At 40.7% G+C, this 24,219-nt stretch overlaps 1 protein-coding gene across 3 annotated transcripts in view; it reads left to right on the top strand.

The window, feature by feature from the left end:
• The window catches only part of LOC117507043 (low-density lipoprotein receptor-related protein 1-like), a 446,568-nt gene that overhangs the window by 234,314 nt on the left and 188,035 nt on the right, over positions 1 to 24,219 (top strand). For all 3 annotated transcript variants that reach the window (XM_034166738.1, XM_034166739.1, XM_034166740.1), the window contains 5 exons: positions 2,000 to 2,162; positions 16,416 to 16,638; positions 22,006 to 22,195; positions 22,282 to 22,425; positions 23,178 to 23,414. In XM_034166738.1, coding sequence (XP_034022629.1) covers positions 2,000 to 2,162; positions 16,416 to 16,638; positions 22,006 to 22,195; positions 22,282 to 22,425; positions 23,178 to 23,414 — 957 coding nt within the window. The remainder of the gene's footprint in view (positions 1 to 1,999; positions 2,163 to 16,415; positions 16,639 to 22,005; positions 22,196 to 22,281; positions 22,426 to 23,177; positions 23,415 to 24,219) is intronic.

Genomic DNA, 24,219 nt, shown 5'->3' with positions numbered 1-24,219 from the left:
AAGTTCTGCATCTAAATCAAACATTCAGGATTCATGATGCCCTCTCCTGTTCCTTTAACAGTTACTTTTTTCTCTGAATCTTGATTGAAGCTGTTCAAAGAAATGAAGTAAGAATCACAGAAAAGAGGATGTTAAAGTTTCATTCTTATTGTTTTTCACCCACTTTAGAATCCCCCTATGTGGTCTTGCACCACATTTAAACAGTTTGGATAGAGTTGGGGGGGGGGGGCGTGTTATTTCAGTTTTTACCAGTGCTGTCTTTGTTGAACTGCTGTAGGCTGTAAATGTTCCATAAAGTGGATATATGCTGACAAGTGCATGTCTTCATGTTTGATTTTGAACTATGGGTGGGCATTGGTCTTGAGATGAGCCACATGAAAATAAATGTATTAGGAACCACAGCATTGGTGCTTGGCTACATCTACGTCAGCATTACACACCTCAAAGTAAACCTGTTGTCATGCTGTGATGGATAGAGCAAATGATTATTATCAGGACCTGCTTTAAAAAGTCTGCTGTTTGCATATTTAAATTTTTGAATTATACCTGGTTACGTATGTGCATATGTATCACCTGTAAACATCCCGTTCAAAGGACAGGGAAAATGGCAGTGATGTGGTATGTATGAATTGTGTCCCTTATGACTTGCTTAAGGCACATTAGCAATTGCACAAATTTGATCCCCGCACTGGTACGCAATCTTGCGTGCCAGTGAGTAAACTCCTTGTAAACTGTGTGGGAGCTGTGTGCAGTACACATGACAGTACACAAATTTTTTTTGAAATGCTCAAAACATCTGGCACACATTAATTTTGTGAACTAGTTGTGAACATTGTGCAACCTATTTGAAAACACTGCGTGTTACTGCGTGTCATTACACACAGAGCATCTGAACAATTATTGCGAGATGTTACATCTATAACAAACATAACTTTACAGATACATTATCTAACTCATGAGAAGGAATGAAAATGCAGTTTTGCCAATCCATTACTATATATAGTTATTATAAATAATAACCTTTGAGACAAGATTTCAAATGCATTCTCCACCGCATGACGTGCATGAGACAACCTGCAGCTGTAGGTAATTTCTCTGTGGTTCTGGGAGCGATGAGAGAATGGTTTCATCAGCCAAGTTGGGCAAAGTGTGGGGTCAAGCGGGACAAAGCAGGACACATTGGCATGACGAATTGCGTGGCAGTGCAGGGATCAAATTAGTGCAAGTGTCAAGTTGCTTTTACTTCTAGTAAGTATTACAGTAACGGTTGGGTAGTGGGTTCCTAACCAAGGTTAGTACATACTAAGTATTCAGTTTTGCTTTATTATTTAACTCAGTAATGCTGTTACTGCAAGTCTGCAAAAGAAAATAATAATACAGTCACATCCATACGCATATGGACACTGAGTGACAAATGATTTGTAATTTTGCCTCGATACTCCAACATAATGGAGTTAAAATGAAACAATCAAAAATGTGCTTATAGAATAGACTTTTATGGAGTACAGCTGTTTTATACACATTCCCTCCATTTTCAAAAGCCATAAGTAATCAGAAAAACTAAATACAAGTGGGGTTTTTTTCATGCAAATCTTCATTTTTACTACCAGTTTTCATTACACAAGTCAGAGGATGAATATATGAGAAGGTGGTTTTACTGAGTTCCTCCTCCCCTCAACTCAAAGTCTCAATCATCTTTGAAATCACCTACTGATGTGACTGGCAGCCAGGGAAACTTGCACCATCTTTGCTCTTCATGGACTGTTGCTGACCAGTGTCACCAGTGTAAAAATTGACACTGGTGATTTTACTGTGTACAAACATATTTTTATTGTTTCATTTCGCCTTCATTGTGGTCATGTACAGAGTCAAAATCACACAAATTCTGTCACTGTCCAGTTACCTATGAACATGACTATATTTTCTAAACCAACACAAGTACTGAAAACACAATTTTTTCACTTTGTCATTTTTTACTTTGCTCTCCCTCTGTGTCCAGATGTGGAGCAGATGGCCATCGACTGGCTCACCGGAAACTTCTACTTTGTGGATGACGTGGACGACAGGATCTTCGTTTGTGACAAGGATGGGCAGACATGTGTCACGCTCCTGGACCAGGAGCTGTACAACCCAAAAGGCATCGCCCTGGACCCCACCATGGGGTCAGTTTGCTCTATCCCTCTCTCTACTTTACACACATGAATGCAGAGAGTGTATGTGCTCATCTCCTTATGCTTTACACACACAAGGGTCAGACTTCTGTCATCTGTCGCTGTTACTCATCCTTAAAACATGATGGTTGAAAAATGTGTGAAAAGGCAGAAGGTTGGCTAATAGAGTTCAAATGTTTTGTGGTGTGCTGATTGAATAGGTTCCACATGTAAAGACTTGTTTTTGTTTCAGCTCTCTTGTTTATGACAGGATTTTTCAAAGGAGTTCCCAGAAGTGTGTGCACAACTGTGTAGAACACTTTGCATGAATGGGAATATTTGTGGCTGTGCGTAGCATTCGTTTGTACCTGCATCAATCACACCAAATTATTTCTGCCACTTTATCAGTTTGAATTATTTTTTGGAGAAAAACAAGTTAAAGCTTTGCATCCATTTTTTTCCCAAAATGTTATTAGAAAGTAAGGAAACTATGTTTTGTAACAACAGGGACCTAACCACAATTTTCAGGCAAGAGGTGCCACAAGCAGCTTGCTCAGCTTTTGTACTTTTATGTGATTCATTAATATTGTTTTTAATAGGAGTTCCAAGTCTCCTTTTGATCTTTTAGCTCCTCAGTTATCTTCTTAATGTTGTGAAGATTCAAGACCATTGTGCAGTAGAGACAGGACATTTGTGTGTCAGCTGAAAGTGACACAGATATACATCACCATGGGAGTAAAAAACAGCATTTAACAAGCACTTAAACATACTTTTAAATGTTGAACTTGCAAGAGTCTTGTACCGACCTTTGAATATTAACAAGAAAGTGTAAGTAGCAATATGAGAGCTTCACTCAACTGATTCTTAACGTATCATCGACCTGTTCATATTCCATTCAGATCATTTACTGTAAAACTGATTTCAGATTCATATCAGTGAATTGTTATACCTCTGGTTTTTAATTAGCGAATTTCCATGTGCCTCATATAAAAACAAAGGTACCCATATGAAACATTAGTACTATACTTTATTCCATGCAAATCACATATCTAGAAAAGCTCAAGCAATTTCAGATTGAGGTCTTCACAGTCACTCAGTTCTGATAAACCAGTGTCCACAACGGAAAATCAAGCCTAAATATTAATCAGTTTTCCAGGAAGTGGTTGGGGCAATATTTTCTCAGGTCTCAGATCTGTGTCTGTGCGTGTGCGTGTGATTAAGTGATTGGAGCACAGTCGACATAGATCCTGTGGACGCCACATGAGAACTGAATGAACAGCTGTACATGAAAATCAAGGTGGTATTTGTATTAAATGTCCTACAGGAGAATTGTTGCAGAGAAAGGGCGCTACATTGGAATAATCAATGATTTGAATGACAGCACAAGTCTGGGATAACACCTAGAATGAGTGTTTCATTTATGCAGTGTCACAGAGCAGCTGTGTGAGTTGAGGGGCTCCAGATGAGAAAAATGTACCAAAGTGTGCAGAGCTACAGTGTTTGCTGCACCAAGCTTTCCATGAAGGTTCATTTGCAGATATTTTAAAATATTAATTCCAAGGATTGTGATGAAATGTTAAACACTGCCGTGAATCATTTGTGTGGAGAAAAGACAGCAAGAATCCATCAGGAAAAAAAAAAAATCCATCCATCACAGCCTTTCACAGTCTCGATAGATAAACAGCTTATCCACTGTCAAATATAAAGAAATAGCAAATGATCTCAAATGAAGAAAATGTTTATCTAAATGTGACTTTAACACCATACTTTTTCCCTCCTTTGCTTTATGCTGTCCACAGGCTGTGGCATGTACCTTACTTTATGGAATATAAGTCACACCAGAGTATGAGTTGCATTTATTTTTTAAATGTGGTGTGATCACTTCATGCAACGGCGTATTATTTATTCATAACATAATTTAATTTAATTCAATTTATTTATTTATATTGCACCAAATCACAACAAAGCTGCCTCAAGGAGCTTCACACGAGTAAGGGCTGACCTTACCAGCCCCTAGAGCAAGCACACAGGTGACAGCGGTAAGAGAAAAACTCCCTCTGATGATGTTAAGGAAGAAACCTCAAGCAGACAAGACTTAGGCTGAATCTCAATTCTACCCCTCAGCCCTTCCCCTTACCCCTTCCCCTCCGTTTTGCGTGGGCACGAGAGACAGATGGGTGTCTCAGTTCTCTTTTTGGAGCGAGGTGGAGGGGGAGGCGGAGGGCTACAAACCCCTCCAAACGGAGTGAATCTGGATGCACACTCCGTTTGGAGGGGTAGGAGGAGCTTACCGCTGTCGCCACAGAAATAAACATGGCGCTGAAAGAGCCGCACAAATGAAATGGCTTTCATTACAAATTACTCTGTTTAGAAAGTTATAACTTGCCAAAAAACTTTACAGGCAGTTGTTTATGACAGCAACGTGTATGCTGCTGGATGCATGTTGTGTATATTGTCGTTCTGACGAATATCGTAATGTTGCTGGTGCGCTGAGGCGTTATAATGCATATACACAGGAACGCTACGATAAGACATTTTTATATTTCACAATGGAGAAAATCATGATAAAGGATAAGCACGTTAATTTGTATGGTCATAAATCTTTGGATAATAGCGACCCCTGCTGTTGGATTTCAAGGTCTGTAACACCTGTGTATTTTGTAAACAAACAGGGAGCCCTGAGCACACTCGTCTCCTAATAAGCTTTCAGGCAGAAAATGAGAAGTTTCACCAATGGGAATAAGTTGGAAAATATATACACACATGTATGTGTAACACATAACCTGATGTCCTAATAGACTGATATTATTTGTCAAGAAAATTTCAAAAGGAACTAGGGCTGGATGCAAAAAATGGGAGAATTTGAAAAAGAAATATAAGGTTAAAAGAACTAGATGCAGCCCATAACATATACATACAGGTGCTGATCATTAGAATATCATGAAAAAGTTGATTTATTTCAGTAATTCCATTCAAAAAGTGAAACTTGTACACATTCATTGCACACAGACTGATATATTTCAAGTGTTTATTTATTTTAATTACTAATTTATCAATCAATCAATCAATCAGTTTTTTTTATATAGCGCCAAATCACAACAGACAGTTGCCCCAAGGCGCTTTATATTGTAAGGCAAGGCCATACAATAATTATGTAAAACCCCAACGGTCAAAACGACCCCCTGTGAGCAAGCACTTGGCTACAGTGGGAAGGAAAAACTCCCTTTTAACAGGAAGAAACCTCCAGCAGAACCAGGCTCAGGGAGGGGCAGTCTTCTGCTGGGACTGGTTGGGGCTGAGGGAGAGAACCAGGAAAAAGACATGCTGTGGAGGGGAGCAGAGATCGATCACTAATGATTAAATGCAGAGTGGTGCATACAGAGCAAAAAGAGAAAGAAACAGTGCATCATGGGAACCCCCCAGCAGTCTACGTCTATAGCAGCATAACTAAGGGATGGTTCAGGGTCACCTGATCCAGCCCTAACTATAAGCTTTAGCAAAAAGGAAAGTTTTAAGCCTAATCTTAAAAGTAGAGAGGGTGTCTGTCTCCCTGATCTGAATTGGGAGCTGGTTCCACAGGAGAGAAGCCTGAAAGCTGAAGGCTCTGCCTCCCATTCTACTCTTACAAACCCTAGGAACTACAAGTAAGCCTGCAGTCTGAGAGCGAAGCGCTCTATTGGGGTGATATGGTACTACGAGGTCCCTAAGATAAGATGGGACCTGATTATTCAAAACATTATAAGTAAGAAGAAGAATTTTAAATTCTATTCTAGAATTAACAGGAAGCCAATGAAGAGAGGCCAATATGGGTGAGATATGCTCTCTCCTTCTAGTCCCCGTCACTACTCTAGCTGCAGCATTTTGAATTAACTGAAGGCTTTTTAGGGAACTTTTAGGACAACCTGATAATAATGATTACAATAGTCCAGCCTAGAGGAAATAAATGCATGAATTAGTTTTTCAGCATCACTCTGAGACAAGACCTTTCTGATTTTAGAGATATTGCGTAAATGCAAAAAAGCAGTCCTACATATTTGTTTAATATGCGCTTTGAATGACATATCCTGATCAAAAATGACTCCAAGATTTCTCACAGTATTACTAGAGGTCAGGGTAATGCCATCCAGAGTAAGGATCTGGTTAGACACCATGTTTCTAAGATTTGTGGGGCCAAGTACAATAACTTCAGTTTTATCCGAGTTTAAAAGCAGGAAATTAGAGGTCATCCATGTCTTTATGTCTGTAAGACAATCCTGCAGTTTAGCTAATTGGTGTGTGTCCTCTGGCTTCATGGATAGATAAAGCTGGGTATCATCTGTGTAACAATGAAAATTTAAGCAATACCGTCTAATAATACTGCCTAAGGGAAGCATGTATAAAGTGAATAAAATTGGTCCTAGCACAGAACCTTGTGGAACTCCATAATTAACTTTAGTCTGTGAAGAAGATTCCCCATTTACATGAACAAATTGTAATCTATTAGACAAATATGATTCAAACCACCGCAGCGCAGTGCCTTTAATACCTATGGCATGCTCTAATCTCTGTAATAAAATTTTATGGGTCAACAGTATCAAAAGCAGCACTGAGGTCTAACAGAACAAGCACAGAGATGAGTCCACTGTCCGAGGCCATAAGAAGATCATTTGTAACCTTCACTAATGCTGTTCTGTACTATGATGAATTCTAAAACCTGACTGAAACTCTTCAAATAGACCATTCCTCTGCAGATGATCAGTTAGCTGTTTTACAACTACCCTTTCAAGAATTTTGGAGAGAAAAGGAAGGTTGGAGATTGGCCTATAATTAGCTAAGATAGCTGGGTCAAGTGATGGCTTTTTAAGTAATGGTTTAATTACTGCCACCTTAAAAGCCTGTAGTACATAGCCAACTAACAAAGATAGATTGATCATATTTAAGATCGAAGCATTAAATAATGGTAGGGCTCCTTGAGCAGCCTGGTAGGAATGGGGTCTAATAAACATGTTGATGGTTTGGATGAAGTAACTAATGAAAATAACTCAGACAGAACAATCGGAGAGAAAGAGTCTAACCAAATACCGGCATCACTGAAAGCAGCCAAAGATAACGATACGTCTTTGGGATGGTTATGAGTAATTTTTTCTCTAATAGTTAAAATTTTGTTAGCAAAGAAAGTCATGAAGTCATTACTAGTTAAAGTTATGGAATACTCAGCTCAATAGAGCTCTGACTCTTTGTCAGCCTGGCTACAGTGCTGAAAAGAAACCTGGGGTTGTTCTTATTTTCTTCAATTAGTGATGAGTAGAAAGATGTCCTAGCTTTACGGAGGGCTTTTTTATAGAGCAACAGACTCTTTTTCCAGGCTAAGTGAAGATCTTCTAAATTAGTGAGACGCCATTTCCTCTCCAACTTACGGGTTATCTGCTTTAAGCTACGAGTTTGTGAGTTATACCACGGAGTCAGACACTTCTGATTTAAAGCTCTCTTTTTCAGAGGAGCTACAGCATCCAAAGTTGTCTTCAATGAGGATGTAAAACTATTGACGAGATACTCTATCTCCCTTACAGAGTTTAGGTAGCTACTCTGCACTGTGTTGTTATATGGCATTAGAGAACATAAAGAAGGAATCATATCCTTAAACCTAGTTACAGCGCTTTCTGAAAGACTTCTAGTGTAATGAAACTTACACTACAGACAGAAGGAGTTTTCAGGGAATACTGTTAAGTCTTCTATTTCCATACCATAAGTCAGAACAAGATCTAAGATATGATTAAAGTGGTGGGTGGACTCATTTACTTTTTGAGCAAAGCCAATAGAGTCTAATAATAGATTAAATGCAGTGTTGAGGCTGTCATTCTCAGCATCTGTGTGGATGTTAAAATCGCCCACTATAATTATCTTATCTGAGCTAAGCACTAAGTCAGACAAAAGGTCTGAAAATTCACAGAGAAACTCACAGTAACGACCAGGTGGACGATAGATAATAACAAATAAAACTGGTTTTTGGGACTTCCAATTTGGATGGACAAGACTAAGAGACAAGCTTTCAAATGAATTAAAGCTCTGTTTGGGTTTTTGATTAATTAATAAGCTGGAATGGAAGATTGCTGCTAATCCTCCGCCCCGGCCCGTGCTACGAGCATTCTGACAGTTAGTGTGACCTCGGGGTGTTGACTCATTTAAACTAACATATTCATCCTGCTGTAACCAGGTTTCTGTTAGGCAGAATAAATCAATATGTTGATCAATTATTATATCATTTACCAACAGGGACTTAGAAGAGAGAGACCTAATGTTTAATAGACCACATTTAACTGTTTTAGTCTGTGGTGCAGTTGAAGGTGCTATATTATTTTTTCTTTTGAATTTTTATGCTTAAATAGATTTTTGCTGGTTATGGTAGTCTGGGAGCAGGCATCGTCTCTACGGGGATGGGGTAATGAGGGGATGGCAGGGGAGAGAAGCTGCAGAGAGGTGTGTAAGACTACAACTCTGCTTCTGGTCCCAACCCTGGATAGTCACGGTTTGGAGGATTTAAGAAAATTGGCCAGATTCTAGAAATGAGAGCTGCTCCATCCAAAGTGGGATGGATGCCGTCTCTCCTAACAAGACCAGGTTTTCCCCAGAAGCTTTGCCAATTATCTATGAAGCCCACCTCATTTTTTGGACACCACTCAGACAGCCAGCAATCAAGGAGAACATGCGGCTAAACATGTCACTCCCGGTCCGATTGGGGAGGGGCCCAGAGAAAACTACAGAGTCCGACATTGTTTTTGCAAAGTTACACACCGATTTAATGTTAATTTTAGTGACCTCCGATTGGCGTAACCGGGTGTCATTACTGCCGACGTGAATTACAATCTTACCAAATTTACGCTTAGCCTTAGCCAGCAGTTTCAAATTTCCTTCAATGTCGCCTGCTCTGGCCCCCGGAAGACAATTGACTATGGTTGCTGGTGTCGCTAACTTCACATTTCTCAAAACAGAGTCGCCAATAACCAGAGTTTGATCCTCGGCGGGTGTGTCGTCGAGTGGGGAAAAACGGTTAGAAATGTGAACGGGTTGGCGGTGTACACGGGGCTTCTGTTTAGGGCTACGCTTCCTCCTCACAGTCACCCAGTCAGCCTGCTTTCCCGGCTGCTCGGGATCTGCCAGGGAACTAACGGCGGCTAAGCTACCTTGGTCCGCACCGACTACAGGGGCCTGGCTAACTGTAGAATTTTCCACGGTGCGGAGCCGAGTCTCCAATTCGCCCAGCCTGGCCTCCAAAGCTACGAATAAGCTACACTTATTACAAGTACCGTTACTGCTAAAAGAGGCCGAGGAATACTAAACATTTCACACCCAGAGCAGAAAAGTGCGGGAGAGATAGGGAGAAGCCGCCATGCTAAATCGGCTAAGAGCTAGTAGCTACGCTAAGCTAGCGGATTCCTAAAAACACGCAAAGTGAATAATGTGTAAATAATTTAGAGGTGATTCAGCAGAAGGAGTGCTTTAGTTAAGGCACGTAAAGATTACACTGGGAAACAAATCGTAATCTAGATAACTAGATCAATCTAACTGCGCAGATTAAACAGCTAACAGATACAGAAAAACACCGCTGTGCTCCGGAACAGGAAGAGATACAATACCGCAGTGAGAGCCAACCACCAGTAGAGGCAAGCAAGAGGAACCAATTATCCATTCATGCAATTTATCCATTCATTAATTACTAATCAATCAATTAATAATTAATCAAACAATATTACTTATTACTATTATTGATTAATTATTATTAGTATTATTAACATTAATGAATTACCAATTAATGAATTATTAATACTATTATTTATATTATAAATTAATTACATTAATTAACATGACATGATTGCGATGCGTCGAAGAAATCTGCGACTTCTTCTATTTCTTTGCATTTACACAGAAAGGTGAGAAAATAAAAAGAGCAAACAGGCTACTGCAACAAGTTGCATTTCGGTTGCCATGTTAACAAACAGTGAAGATGGCAGTTTGACACGGGCAGTTTTTTTTTTTCTCCTAAGGCGGAGAGGTGTCTCAATTCATTGGGCTAGAGGCATACCCCTTCGCCTTACCCATTGTTTTACAGGGGTAGGCGTAGGCCCAAGGGGAAGGGGACGGGGTACAAAAGAGAATTGAGATTGGGGGTTAGAGGGGTGACCCTCTACTTAGGCCTTTGTAACAGTTACAAGGTATTTACAAAGTTTTACAAAGCTGAAGAAAATGGGAACATCAAACAAAGTAACATCAAAAACAAAGTCCATTATTAAGATGACCACACAAGCAATTGTGGCCCGTCCTCCTGGTAGAATATATTGCAAAAGCAGACTGCAGTGTACTGCATCAGCTTCAGCCAGGGCATCCCATAGATAGATAGATAAATACTTAATTAGTCCAGAGGGAAATTGTGTGGTGTCTGTCGCTCTCATTCATACATATAAAAGTTACACAACAAGTTAAAAAATAAGTTAATGAATAAAAACAGCACCGAGACAAGTTAAATTTCAATTTATTTCATTTATATAGCGCCAAATCACAACAGAGTTGCTTCAAAGCGCTTCACACAGGTAAGGTCTAACCTTACCAACCCCAGAGCAACAGTGGTAAGGAAAAACTCCCTCTGAGGAAGAAACCTCAAGCAGACCAGACTCAAAGGGGTGACAGACATAAATGCTACATTAATGCTAATGCTACAGACATAAATTACAGAACAATTCACAGAACAATTCACGGACAAATATACAAGAAATGCTGTTGGCGCACAGGACAGGAGGATCGCCAACACGAACACAACTCCCATTCCTGGATGGAGCTGCACCTTAAACAGAGAGAAAAAACAGAATCAGGCATCAGAAAGACAAAAAAATACTGTATAATTTGCCAGCATTAAACAACAAGAAAAACAGAGAAATACTAAGGTGATCGCCGGCCACTAGCCCTAAACTTCACTAAAAAACCCAGAATTTAGGTAAAGTTGAGGCCGCAGCCCGCTCCAATGACTAATAAATGAATTAAAAGAGTAAAAAGCGTAAAACAAAACTGTACCAGTATGCTAGCCATATGAAAGGGAAAATAAGGTTGTCTTAAGTCTGGACTTGAAAATCTCCACAGAATCTGACTGTTTTATTGATGCAGGGAGATCATTCCACAGAACAGGGGCACCATAAGAGAAAGCTCTGTGACCTGCAGACTTCTTATTCACCGTAGGGACACAAAGTAGTCCTGCACCCTGAGAACGTAAAGCCCGGGCCGGTACGTAAGGTTTAATTAGGTCAGCTAGGTAGGGAGGTGCCAGTCCATGAATAATTTTATAGGTTAGTAGCAGAACCTTAAAATCTGATCTCACTGGGGCAGGAAGCCAGTGAAGGGATGCCAAAATGGGTGTAATGTGGTCGAACTTTCTGCTTTGTGTCAAAAGTCTGGCTGCAGCATTTTGAACCAATTGGAGACCCCTAATGCTAGACTGCGGTAAACCAGAAAATAGAACACTGCAGTAGTCCAATCTAGAAGAGATAAATGCATGGATCAGGGTCTCAGCATCAGCCATAGACAGGATGGGACGAATATTCGCTATATTTTGCAGGTGGAAGAAAGCAGTCCTAGTAATATTTCTAATGTGGAGGCCAAAGGACAACGAAGGATCAAAAATTACCCCAAGGTTCCTCACTTTGTCAGTGTGATGTATGACACACGAGCCGAGGCTGAGCGTTAACTGGTCAAATTGATGCCGATGTCTCACTGGACCAAGAACCATCATTTCAGTCTTATCAGTGTTTAAAAGTAGGAAGTTTCTAGACATCCACCTTCTCACTGCTGCAAGGCAGTTTTCTAAGGATTTTATGTGAACGAGATTACCAGCAGTTATCGGCATGTATAACTGAGTACCATCTGCATAGCAGTGAAAGGTAATCCCAAAATGCCGCAATATGTGCCCAAGGGGTGCTATATAAAGAGAGAAAAGCAGGGGTCCTAAGACAGACCCCTGTGGAACCCCAAATTTCATGTCACTAAGGTTAGAGGTAGTGTTGCTGTACAAAACACAGTGAGAACGACTGGTCAAGTATGACGTCAGCCATGCAAGGGCACTCCCAGTAATCCCAAAATTATTTTCCAGCCTATCAAGTACACTCAACAAAAATATAAACGCAACACTTTTGGTTTTGCTCCCATTTTGTATGAGATGAACTCAAAGATCTAAAACTTTTTCCACATACACAATATCACCATTTCCCTCAAATATTGTTCACAAACCAGTCTAAATCTGTGATAGTGAGCACTTCTCCTTTGCTGAGATAATCCATCCCACCTCACAGGTGTGCCATATCAAGATGCTGATTAGACACCATGATTAGTGCACAGGTGTGCCTTAGACTGCCCACAATAAAAGGCCACTCTGAAAGGTGCAGTTTTATCACACAACACAATGCCACAGATGTCGCAAGATTTGAGGGAGCGTGCAATTGGCATGCTGACAGCAGGAATGTCAACCAGAGCTGTTGCTCGTGTATTGAATGTTCATTTCTCTACCATAAGCCGTCTCCAAAGGCGTTTCAGAGAATTTGGCAGTACATCCAACCAGCCTCACAACCGCAGACCACGTGTAACCACACCAGCCCAGGACCTCCACATCCAGCATGTTCACCTCCAAGATCATCTGAGACCAGCCACTCGGACAGCTGCTGAAACAATCGGTTTGCATAACCAAAGAATTTCTGCACAAACCATCAGAAACCGTCTCAGGGAAGCTCATCTGCATGCTCGTCGTCCTCATTGGGGTCTCGACCTGACTCCAGTTCGTCATCGTAACCGACGTGAGTGGGCAAATGCTCACATTCGCTGGCGTTTGGCACGTTGGAGAGGTGTTCTCTTCACGGATGAATCCCGGTTCACAGTGTCCAGGGCAGATGGCAGACAGCGTGTGTGGTGTTGTGTGGGTGAGCGGTTTTCTGATGTCAATGTTGTGGATTGAGTGGCCCATGGTAGCGGTGGGGTTATGGTATGGGCAGGCGTCTGTTATGGATGAAGAACACAGGTGCATTTTATTGATGGCATTTTGAATGCACAGAGATACCGTGATGAGATCCTGAGGCCCATTGTTGTGCCATACATCCAAGAACATCATCTCATGTTGCAGCAGGATAATGCACGGCCCCATGTTGCAAGGATCTGTACACAATTCTTGGAAGCTGAAAATGTCCCAGTTCTTGCATGGCCGGCATACTCACCGGACATGTCACCCATTGAGCATGTTTGGGATGCTCTGGACCTGGGTATATGACAGCATGTACCAGTTCCTGCCAATATCCAGCAACTTCGCACAGCCATTGAAGAGGAGTGGACCAACATTCCACAGGCCACAATTGACAACCTGATCAACTCTATGCGAAGGAGATGTGTTGCACTGCATGAGGCAAATGGTGGTCACACCAGATACTGACTGGTATCCCCCCCAATAAAACAAAACTGCATCTTTCAGAGTGGCCTTTTATTGTGGACAGTCTAAGGCACACCTGTGCGCTAATCATGGTGTCTAATCAGCATCTTGGTATGGCACACCTGTGAGGTGGGATGGATTATCTCAGCAAAGGAGAAGTGCTCACTATCACAGATTTAGACTGGTTTGTGAACAATATTTGAGGGAAATGGTGATATTGTGTATGTGGAAAAAGTTTTAGATCTTTGAGTTCATCTCGTACAAATGGGAGCAAAACCAAAAGTGTTGCGTTTATATTTTTGTTGAGTATAGAATATGATGATCCACTGTATCAAATGAAGCACTGAGATCTAACAGCAACAGAACCGCAGTGGTGTCTGAATCCATTGTAAGCAGAAGATCATTCACCACTTTAGAGAGAGCCGTCTCTGTGGAATGATATTTTCTAAAAGCAGACTGCAGTGGCTCAAAGAGATTATTCTCACTAAGATAGTCTACGAGCTGCTGTGACACCACTTTTTCCAGAATTTTAGAGAAAAATGATAGATTTGATATTGGCCGATAGTTTGTCAATACACTACGGTCAAGATTAGTTTTTTTAAGTAATGGTTTAATCACTACAGATTTGAAACATTTAGGAACAGATCCAGAAGTTAAAGAAAAATTAATAATTTCCAGCACAGTTGGTCCAAGAGTGGGCCACAAGTCGTTAAACAGTTTTGTTGGTATATTATCAAATAAACAGGTTGTGCTTTTTGTTGACATTACGAGTTTTGTCAGCATGCCTATTGAGATACTATCAAATTCTGTAAATCTAGGTAATACCTCAGTAGTGGCGCCCACCTCAATAGCAGGGTGTAGTGGCTGGGTTAAGGCATGCCGGGATATGTTTAACCTGATGTCTTCTATTTTCTTCCCAAAGTAATCCAGGAAATCTTGTGCTGTAAAAGGAGAGCGAACTACAGGTGGTTACCATGCATAAGTGTTGCCACAGTGTCGAACAAGAACTTTGAGTTATGCTTGTTTTTGTTGATCAAATCAGAGTAGTAAGTCCGCTTTGTAGCCAGTAATGCATGCTTATAGTCTAAGATAGCATCACGCCACGCAAGGTGAAATACTTCTAATTTTGAATGACGCCATTTCCTTTCTAGACCTCTTGCTTTATGCTTGAGGTTACGCAGATAATCATTGAACCAAGGTGACTGTGATTTGGGGGAGCGCGGTTTTAACACAGGTGGTGCAGTCATGTCAAGTGTAGTTTTGAGCACTGAGTTTAAACTATCCACAAGTCTGTCTGCTGACTGGGTATTTGTCACATGTGAAGCTAAGACATCAGGCAGTTTAGCTTCGAGTTCAGTCTTAGTTGAGGAGTTGATGCATCACCGTAAGGTGATATATAAGGTTGTTGTTCCACTAAACACGGCAGCGAAACTGTAAACTTACTAAGTATGTGATCAGACACCACTGATGTAAGAGGCATGATGTCAATATTCGTGACAGCAATACTACGTGCGAGAACCAGATCCAGGGTATTTCCACTAATGTGCGTCGAATCCCGAATGCATTGCCGAAATCCTAATGCATCCACAATTTCCATAAATGATTTGCAGAGGAGATCAGAAGGCTTATTTATATGAATGTTAAAGTCACCAATGATCAGAATGTTATCTACACTAGTTGACAAGTTGGAGATGAACGCACCAAATTCATCTAAGAATTCAGAATATGGGCCAGGAGGCCTGTATACAGTGACAACGTAATACAACTGATTTTTATTCTTCTGACCATGGCAATGTGTAATATCCTGAGCAGAGCGGAGAATCAGATGCTCACACGAGTGATATTTGTAACCCCCAACAGCTAATAAGCTAAACCTAGATTAATAAATAAGAGCAACACCCCCGCCTTGCTTCGCATCACGAGGGACGTGACTAAATATATAAGCTGGTGGGCAGGCCTCATTTAAGGGGAAGACAGCTGTAGTTTTAAGCCAGGTTTCACATAGCCCAATCATATCTAAGTGATGATCAATAATCGAATTATTCGAGTTATTCGAGTAATCGTTTCAGCCCTAGTTGTGTTCCTGTAGCCACATAAGAAAGAGTACAGGAAAAGAATAGTGACCCATCTTACGGTCACATTGAAATAGATTATCTTCTTCTTGTGCCAGCTTTTGATCATTATCAAAAGTTTTTTTTAAGTATTTGTTAAAATTAATGAGTTCATTAGGCACAGTAATCAGCCCTGGTCTTTTGAAACCAAACTGCTTGTTGCTGATTAGTGAATATTGGTACAGCATACAGCTGCTAGTGTGTTCTCCATCTTTGTGCGTCTCTTATGGTCCACTGGATTTTAAATTGTGCTGAATTGTGCTCATGCCATTTTGCAGCATATCCTATTAACCTTGGGATACTTTCAGACATTTTCCTTAGTTTTAGCAAATTATTTAAACACACATACTTGTGAAGAGATTTTTTATGGGTCCATTTCTTGGACTCAAACGTTTGGATGTGTGACGATTTCTATAGTGAATCAAACTAAAGACTAAATCATTTACTGCTGAGCTTTGTCTTAACTGGTTATATGTAACTGGTTGTTCTTGTTTTGACATTACTGCCCTATCCCACAGTTAAAAACTTGATACCCATTTTCTATTAATAACCTCTTTAATGCATTATAAAATTATTAATGGCTCCCATTGAGGGTAGCGTCAGCAAGATCAATGAATTATTACAAAGCCACATTGACTGAAAATTAAATCATTTACCAGTTTAATTGAACTGCAGCAATCACTCAAATATCAGTCTATCAGGTGTCATTCTGTGTGTTCACAGGAAGGTGTTCTTTACAGACTACGGTCAGATTCCTAAGGTAGAGCGCTGTGACATGGACGGGCAGAACCGCACCAAGCTTGTGGACACTAAGATTGTATTCCCTCATGGCGTCACACTGGACCTTGTCAGCAGATTGGTGTATTGGGCTGATGCATATTTGGACTACATTGAGGTGGTGGACTATGAAGGCAAGAACCGCCACACTATCATCCATGGCCTGCTGGTATGTTCAACATCAGAAAGACATCTTTTTTAAATTAATGCTATGTGTATTCTCTTCGTGTTGTTTTAAAAGTTCTTGTGTGGTTGAAATGTTTAAAAGCTCCCTGTGCAGCTGTAATGCACCGTATGATTCTCTTGTGCAATTCTTCATTGCAGACTTTGCCAATAAGTAATGGACAGAGAGGCACCAGTGGACATTTGCCTTTTCATTAGAGCACTTGATGAATAGTGTCTAATAACAAGGCCGTTAGTGTTGCGGTCCCGGTGAAGTATGGTGCTTTTATACCTGTTACCATGGATTTGACTGTGATCTATGGAAAACCATTTGCTTTCATTTACTCAATGATCCTTAGGGCACACACAAAATCCACACTGTTTTGTTTTGTTTTGTGTGCGTGTGTGTGTGTGTGTGTGTGTGTGTCAGATGAAAACTAAAAGAAACCGTATTTCCTGGTTTCCAGTGTAGTTTTAATAAGACTTGACATCCTCACTTTAAACCTACATATTTTTTGTTGTTATAGTATCCTGCATGATGCTGTTATATTGCGGTACACTGTTGCTGTACTTTAGTGCATGTACTCATTAGTGGGCACCTTGCTGCCATGCAAGGTGCCCACTTCACATCGGGAGCAACTAGGGGATTAAGGACCTTGCCCAAGGGCTTAGTGATTTTCTGGTCAGGCTGGGATTTGAACCGAGGAGCCTGTTGTCTCAAGCCCAACGCTTAACCACTAGACCATCAGCTCTCCAAAAATCTGTCTGAAGGAGAAAGTTCTCAAAAACTGAGTGACTGTGCAAGAAGGAAATGAGTGAAAAAAGCCACTAAGACACCCAGACAACTCTGAAGAAATTATAGGCTTCTGTGGCTGTGACTGGAGAAATTGTGCATAGTGCATCTTTTGTCTGTTGCACCACCACTCGCAGCCTCATAGTGAAGTGGAGCAGAGAAGGATTTTCACACAACAGATCAAATCTAGGCTTGCATGTCTCCAGGGGCGTAGGTTTGCATATGGACCATAGGGACAAGTCACAACCAATATTTTGGGATGGCAAAATAGTCCCTACCAATATTTAGAATTTTTTTATATAACAAAATCATTCACTATTTTTTTGCGAACTCGATACTATAATTTTAGTCGTCACGTTTTGTGTTTTCGACGTGCCAGAGTGACAGTGTTACCCATGTTGCAATTTCATTAGCTCACGTTCTTCTCACATGGACGTAAACAAAGCGCATCTCGTGGCAGGCAGTGCTTAATTTGTAAATATGGGCCAGGAGGTCCCAGAGCGCAGAGGATGGGTGGCTCCGGTGCAGTGTTGCCAGATGTACGATAATTATCGTATTTGTACGATAGTTTTGCCCTCTGTACTCTGTACGATCAATAATGGGGAAAAATCCAATATGTACGATAATTTCAGTTGGTTGCCCAAACACGCATCTCTCTCTGACACCCAAGAATCATTTTGCAGGTGTTGCACTCAGGCGGCATCAAATGCTGGCTTTTGAAAGCCTGCCCCCTCTCCATACAAAGTAATGAGTTCCCATCCAATCTCTGCCGTGACAGGAAGATTCCCCAACCATCTTTTTTTTTTTCGAAACTTTATTTCAACAAATGCAATAACAAACGAACAAAACACAAGAGCAAAGAGATATACAAGAAGAATTAAAAAAAAGTTAAAGTTCCTTATGGAGGTATCAACATTTTTTTCTGTGTTCAACAAAATCTGCACAAGTGGCCATGGCATCAGATGACGACAGCGACCTCGAGGTTGAATTCGACTCTTTCTAGTCTGGTAATTAACACGTTTGTGTCCCTTCACAGAAAAAAAAAAAATCTTTCTAGTCTGGTAGTGCATTTGCTTGTGCATTTGCGTTCTTGTTGTGCCATAGTTTCCCCATTACTATAATTACTGTTTAAAAATGTGACATAAAATTCTTTGTAAATTAAAAAAAAAACGCTAAAATAGCTACGTTGTATGCGTTTTGTTTGTGTACGATAATTTCTCCCAAAATACGATAATTTTGAGGTTTTGGTACGATAGTTTCATATTTCATATCTGGCAACACTGCTCCGGTGCAGAAAAACAAGAAGGGCGGGGGCTTGCGACCAATGCTGTGCGCCACACTTACAATAAACTGCACACCCACACAAACACGCACACACACCTTCACAAATGACACTAACACCCTGCCTTTTCCTCAAAAATTACTACATTTATGTTTGCTGTCTGTCTCTGTACTTTTCTGTCACTTTTGCGCTCTTTTTCATACTTTTCCCTCGTTTCAAAAGTCACCGAACGCACTTTACCGTAATATATGCAACATATAGCATACTGTTGGAAACCACGGGTTCTTGGCTTGCTGTCAGTGTTGAAATTTTTCAGCGTGAGGGCTTACATGAGAACTTACGGTAATGAGAATCAGCGGCGCACTAGTGTGAAACGTCCGTGTTTTTCCTCTGCGTTATGACATCACAGGCTTACGTTTACCGTAATACACCATATATATCATTGTAAAGCCCTTTTTTTGTTGGCAAATTAGGTTGCCAGATACCTACAACTGCATTATTGATGAAGAGAATAGATTATACATCTTGGTTGCAAAAACGTTTTTTTTTTTGTTAGCTCCACAAGTATTTTTTTTGTTGTCTTGTTCTCTCAGGTGTAGGCCTATAGAATAGATTCGTGATTTTGGATGCAATTTTGTTATTTAAGCTATTTGTTTGTCTGCCTACACACTTAATAATGTAAATAAAGTGTTAAATTATTCAGCATTATGTCGTCATATGTTATGTATTATGCTGTACTTGTGCGTCTAATGGTATAAGTGGGTTAGGGGGTGGTGGTGGTGGGCAGGGGGGCGGGGGGGGGTGGTATTGTCCCTACCAAAGCTGAGACCAAACCTACGCCCTTGCATGTCTCACATACCTTCTGGGAAAATGTAGCTGAAATTTCACATCTTTTTAAGAAAATCCTTCTCCCTCACTAGTCTTCATACAGTACCACACTGTTTGCACACCCAGAGCAGCACTTTTTTGAGCTTCAAAATAGCTGTTCCATGTCTCTTCAGTAATCCTATGGGTAACACCATGCAGGGTTTGTCCAGTATATCTGCAAACTCTGATCTAGATGTCTTGGTGACCTTCACCAATCCAGATTTAAGTCTCCCAAATTAATGTCACTTCTCAATCAATTTGGGCACTATTCTAGGAACCAATTCAATTTACACAAATAAATATCCAAATAAATCACCAGATATCGAAACACAGACCAGGCAAGTGACCACATGGCAAGTTGCTCAAAGCATTTTCAAAGAGTTTTTCTTCATTTTCATTCCTGCTACCCTGACTTGACTAGAATTCTTGGGCTGAATATTTCATGACATAAGAGAATTTCTTTCCAGTCTGGTACCAGAGGTTTCTACAGTGTCTCTTTAGAGGGTCATTTTTCTCCCATCATTGACTTTCTGTGGCCCTCTAAGGTGTAGAGTCTCTGTTGTGATAGACTGTTGCACCATTTTAGGTTTTATTTTGTCTTCTGAAACACTGAGTAACTCATCTTGGTATGTTCAAATGAGTGTTCTTGCTTTACTTCAATCTATGTTTTTCATCAGTTTTATTTGACTTTATACTATGTATAGCCAAAAATCACAACGTTGTCCTCTATGGCTTTACAGAACACACACACACACACACACACACACACACACACACACACACACACACACACACACACACACACACACACACACACACACACACACACACACACACACACACACACAATCTTCATTTATAAATGTCACAAAATATAAATAGAAGCAGTTTAGAAAATAGAGAGCCGGCCAAGCTTTTTTAGCTGCTCTCAGTCACTGTTCCTTGACAGGTTATACTTTGAAAGAATATTTTGTACCATCTCCACAGAAAGTACAGTTTGATCTGATATTTTATTTTTGATGTTACATGTGGCCATGCTGTGAGATCATAATACACTTTAAGGTGTCCTGACATAGCAGTGATAGACTCCAACTCAACTCCAATTTTGTTATCATTCTACACTATGATTTTTTGTTATACTGTATATTTTGAAACTACAACTACTAGACAATGTTCAAAAGCTTCATTTAGTTGTTTTCATGGTGCAGTCTGTTTGATGGACATATTATAGATTGGACATTGGCTCACCATTTTTGTGGGGTTTGGCACTGTGTGGGGCTGGGACGAGGCAGTCTGTCCTATGCCTTGTGCTCACAGGCCTGGTTTGCTCTTCCATGAGGGACAGTCTGGTGCAACTGACCCTTGAGCCACCTGTCCACTCACCATGTGTCCTCTCCTATGGGGAGTTTCAGATTTGGCATAGGGTTCCTGCTGTGACTTGAAACTCTCTATGCAGCCAAGAGATGCACCTGTGGTGTAGGGGCAATATGGCACTGTTGCAACTCCTAACATTTCCTGTCTTCATCATACATTCCATTATATAGACAGATTTATAGCTCCCACACATACATGATCCACACATGAGCCCAGCCTTTTCTTCTGTGCTCATCATTGAGCCTTGGTCTCTCATGACCCTGTTGCTGGTTCACTGATTTTTCTTCCTTGGACCACCTTTGGTAGATTGCAAACATCCCTCAAGATGTGCAATTTTGAAGATGGTCTGCCCCAGTCCTCCAGCCATCAAAATCTGGCCCTTGTCTGTCTTTCAAATCTTTCACATCCCAATTTTTCCTGCTTCCAAAACATAAACACAGAGGACCAAATGTTAATTTCCTGCCTGATATATTCCACCCACTGACAGGTGCCACTGTAACAAGATAATCAATGTTATTAACTTCACCTGTCAGCGGTCATGGTGCTATGACTGATTAGTGTACATGTGTATTTGTATGTGGGTGTGTGTACTTTTTTAACTCATGAAAAGCAAGCACTGTCTGATATTTTCACCACTGCTCCTGTCATGGACATCTTTTGTTCTGTTATTGTTGTGGTTATATTCCGTCTTTATTGTTATCTTTGTGACTAATTAAAATGGGAAGAAAACAAAGGCACCTACATTTTTTTGCAATATAAAAAGTGTATATGTTCTTAATGGTATGAGCTAACTGTAACTCATATTAGAGCAATATATATACTTGGTGGGGGGGGGGGGGGGGTTGCACTGATATATGGTTGTTGTTTTGAGATATCATCAACACTTACTGAGAAGAGCTTTCAGATTAAACAGTTTATTAAGATGATTTGTACTGCCATTGATTCAGTACCATCTCTCTTTTTCTCTTTCCATCAACCCTACTCACTCCATCATCTCTGACATCTCCCTTTTCTTGTCCTTGTCTTCCTTCATCTCTTATTTCCTTTCTCTCTTTGAGATCGAGCACCTCTACGGGCTGACTGTATTTGAGAACTACCTTTATGCCACCAACTCGGACAATGCTAACATGCAGCCTAAGACCAGTGTAATCAGGGTCAACCGCTTCAACAGCACAGACTACCAAGTTGTGACGCGGGTGGACAAGGGAGGAGCGTTACATGTCTACCATCAGAGACGCCAGCCTCCAGGTAGAATAGGAAAATGTTTGCACTGGAGAACACTTTATTCAAGTCTGTGGCTTGACAACTTTATTTTCCTCATCTTTGATGTCAAGTGCGTAGCCATGCATGTGAGGTGGACCAATTTGGGAAGGCTGGCGGTTGCTCAGACATCTGTCTGCTGGGAAATGGCCACAAAACGCGTACCTGCCGCTGTCGCTCTGGATTCAGCCTGGGCAGTGATGGCAAGTCATGCAAAAGTGAGTCTTACACACAGCAATGTTTAAGTCATGCCAACTACAGATTTATATCATTTTCAAAACATTGACATTATTATTAGAAATGACAACACTTGCCTGTAGCCACGGGGATCAGTTCAGCACTTACAGGATGGAGGTGACCCAAGTGTCAGTTTAATTGTAATCTCGAGGCTGGTAACTGTAATAATCCTCAAAACCAAGGCCAACAAAGGCTGGATCATGGATGGTGTCCTCCCCTGGGTTGGGGATTGTAGGGTACAAACAAAGTGTCTGAAGTAATCCTAACATTCTGGCTATATGATTGAGAACTGCCCTCAAGTCAACCTGATTCAGCATTTATGTAGAAGTATTTTAAAATTCCATTAGCAAATAATAGCATTATATTAATCTGTCCCCTGAGAATCGTCTGACCTTCAAAGTGACACCAGAGAATAGATTTAATTAAAGACTCTCTTGCTCATACTAAAATAATCCCTTCTCCCCGACCCTGCTGTGCAGGACATCCTTTAAAATCACTTAATTTTCTGTAAAGGTATTTGCTGGTTGTTTCGTATGTTTGTTTTATTAAATCAGCACAATTTATTTGGGAAAAGAAATTAGAAATTAACATTGATTTTAATTCTTTGCAGAATAAAATCATTGTAGGACTTTACATTTATGTGCATGTGATTATTTATTGCTGTTATTAATTCTGTAAATTTACATGCAGGATCATATTGGAAAGTAATGAATTTGCTCTTTTTTTACTGCAGAACCTGAGCATGAGCTCTTCCTTGTCTATGGTAAAGGTCGGCCAGGGGTCATCAGGGGCATGGACATGAATCCCAAAGTACCAGATGAGTACATGATCCCCATAGAGAATCTGATGAACCCCAGAGCTCTGGACTTTCATGCTGAAAGTGAGTTTATCTACTTTGCCGATGCCACCAGCTACATCATTGGGCGACAGAAAATTGATGGAACAGAGAGGGATACCATTCTGAAGGAAGGTAAGCTAATAGCAACTACTGTAAGTTAAAAGACTTGAGGTCTGATTGACTAAAGGTTGGTGTATGTTAAAATTTGCACATAGTAGCAATATGTGCAAAATACCACATATTTTCCGTTTTATGTGTTTGCCTTTATGAATATGCAATTTGGGGTGTGTCTATGTGACTGCACAAAATTGTGAACGGGAATATTCAAATAGGTGATGTTTGCACTGTATTTTGCAGGCATGTTTGACATCACTTCTTGCTTGTTTCTTTGAGAATAAACATCTCCATGCATAACAGGTAGATGCAAATATTGGAGTCTGTGTGGCACATCATATACAGGACACACGGCGTTTGGTATTACAGCAAACAAACATTCGGCTGGGCACACAGTTCTTTGTGTTCCGCCACAGAACACAGCATCATTATTCAACACTTTGTTAAAATACCCTGGATGGAACAACAATTAAATGTCTGAAACAGGAGATTTATTTTTTATGTACCAGTGCATGAACATGCTCAGTTATGTGGCAGGATTTGTGTTGTGTGTGGGCCGCCAGAAGAGGAGGTACTGCTGGCCCACCACCAGTGGGCGCCCTGCCTGAAGTGCGGGCTTCAGGCACGAGAGGGCGCTGCCGCCACGGACACAGCCGGGGGTGACAGCTGTCACTCATTATCTCTTGACAGCTGTCACCCATCTACTCAACATCATCTCACTCCATAAAGACCAGACGTCATCTCCACCTCGTTGCCGAGATATCGTACTTCATTGGAGGTAATATCCTCAGCCTTTGTGGTAATCTACTAATCTTTCTATTGT

This window comes from Thalassophryne amazonica, chromosome 3 (assembly GCF_902500255.1).
Source record: "Thalassophryne amazonica chromosome 3, fThaAma1.1, whole genome shotgun sequence".
In the NCBI taxonomy this organism is placed as follows: domain Eukaryota; kingdom Metazoa; phylum Chordata; class Actinopteri; order Batrachoidiformes; family Batrachoididae; genus Thalassophryne; species Thalassophryne amazonica.
This window is presented reverse-complemented; position numbering and strand designations above follow the sequence as displayed.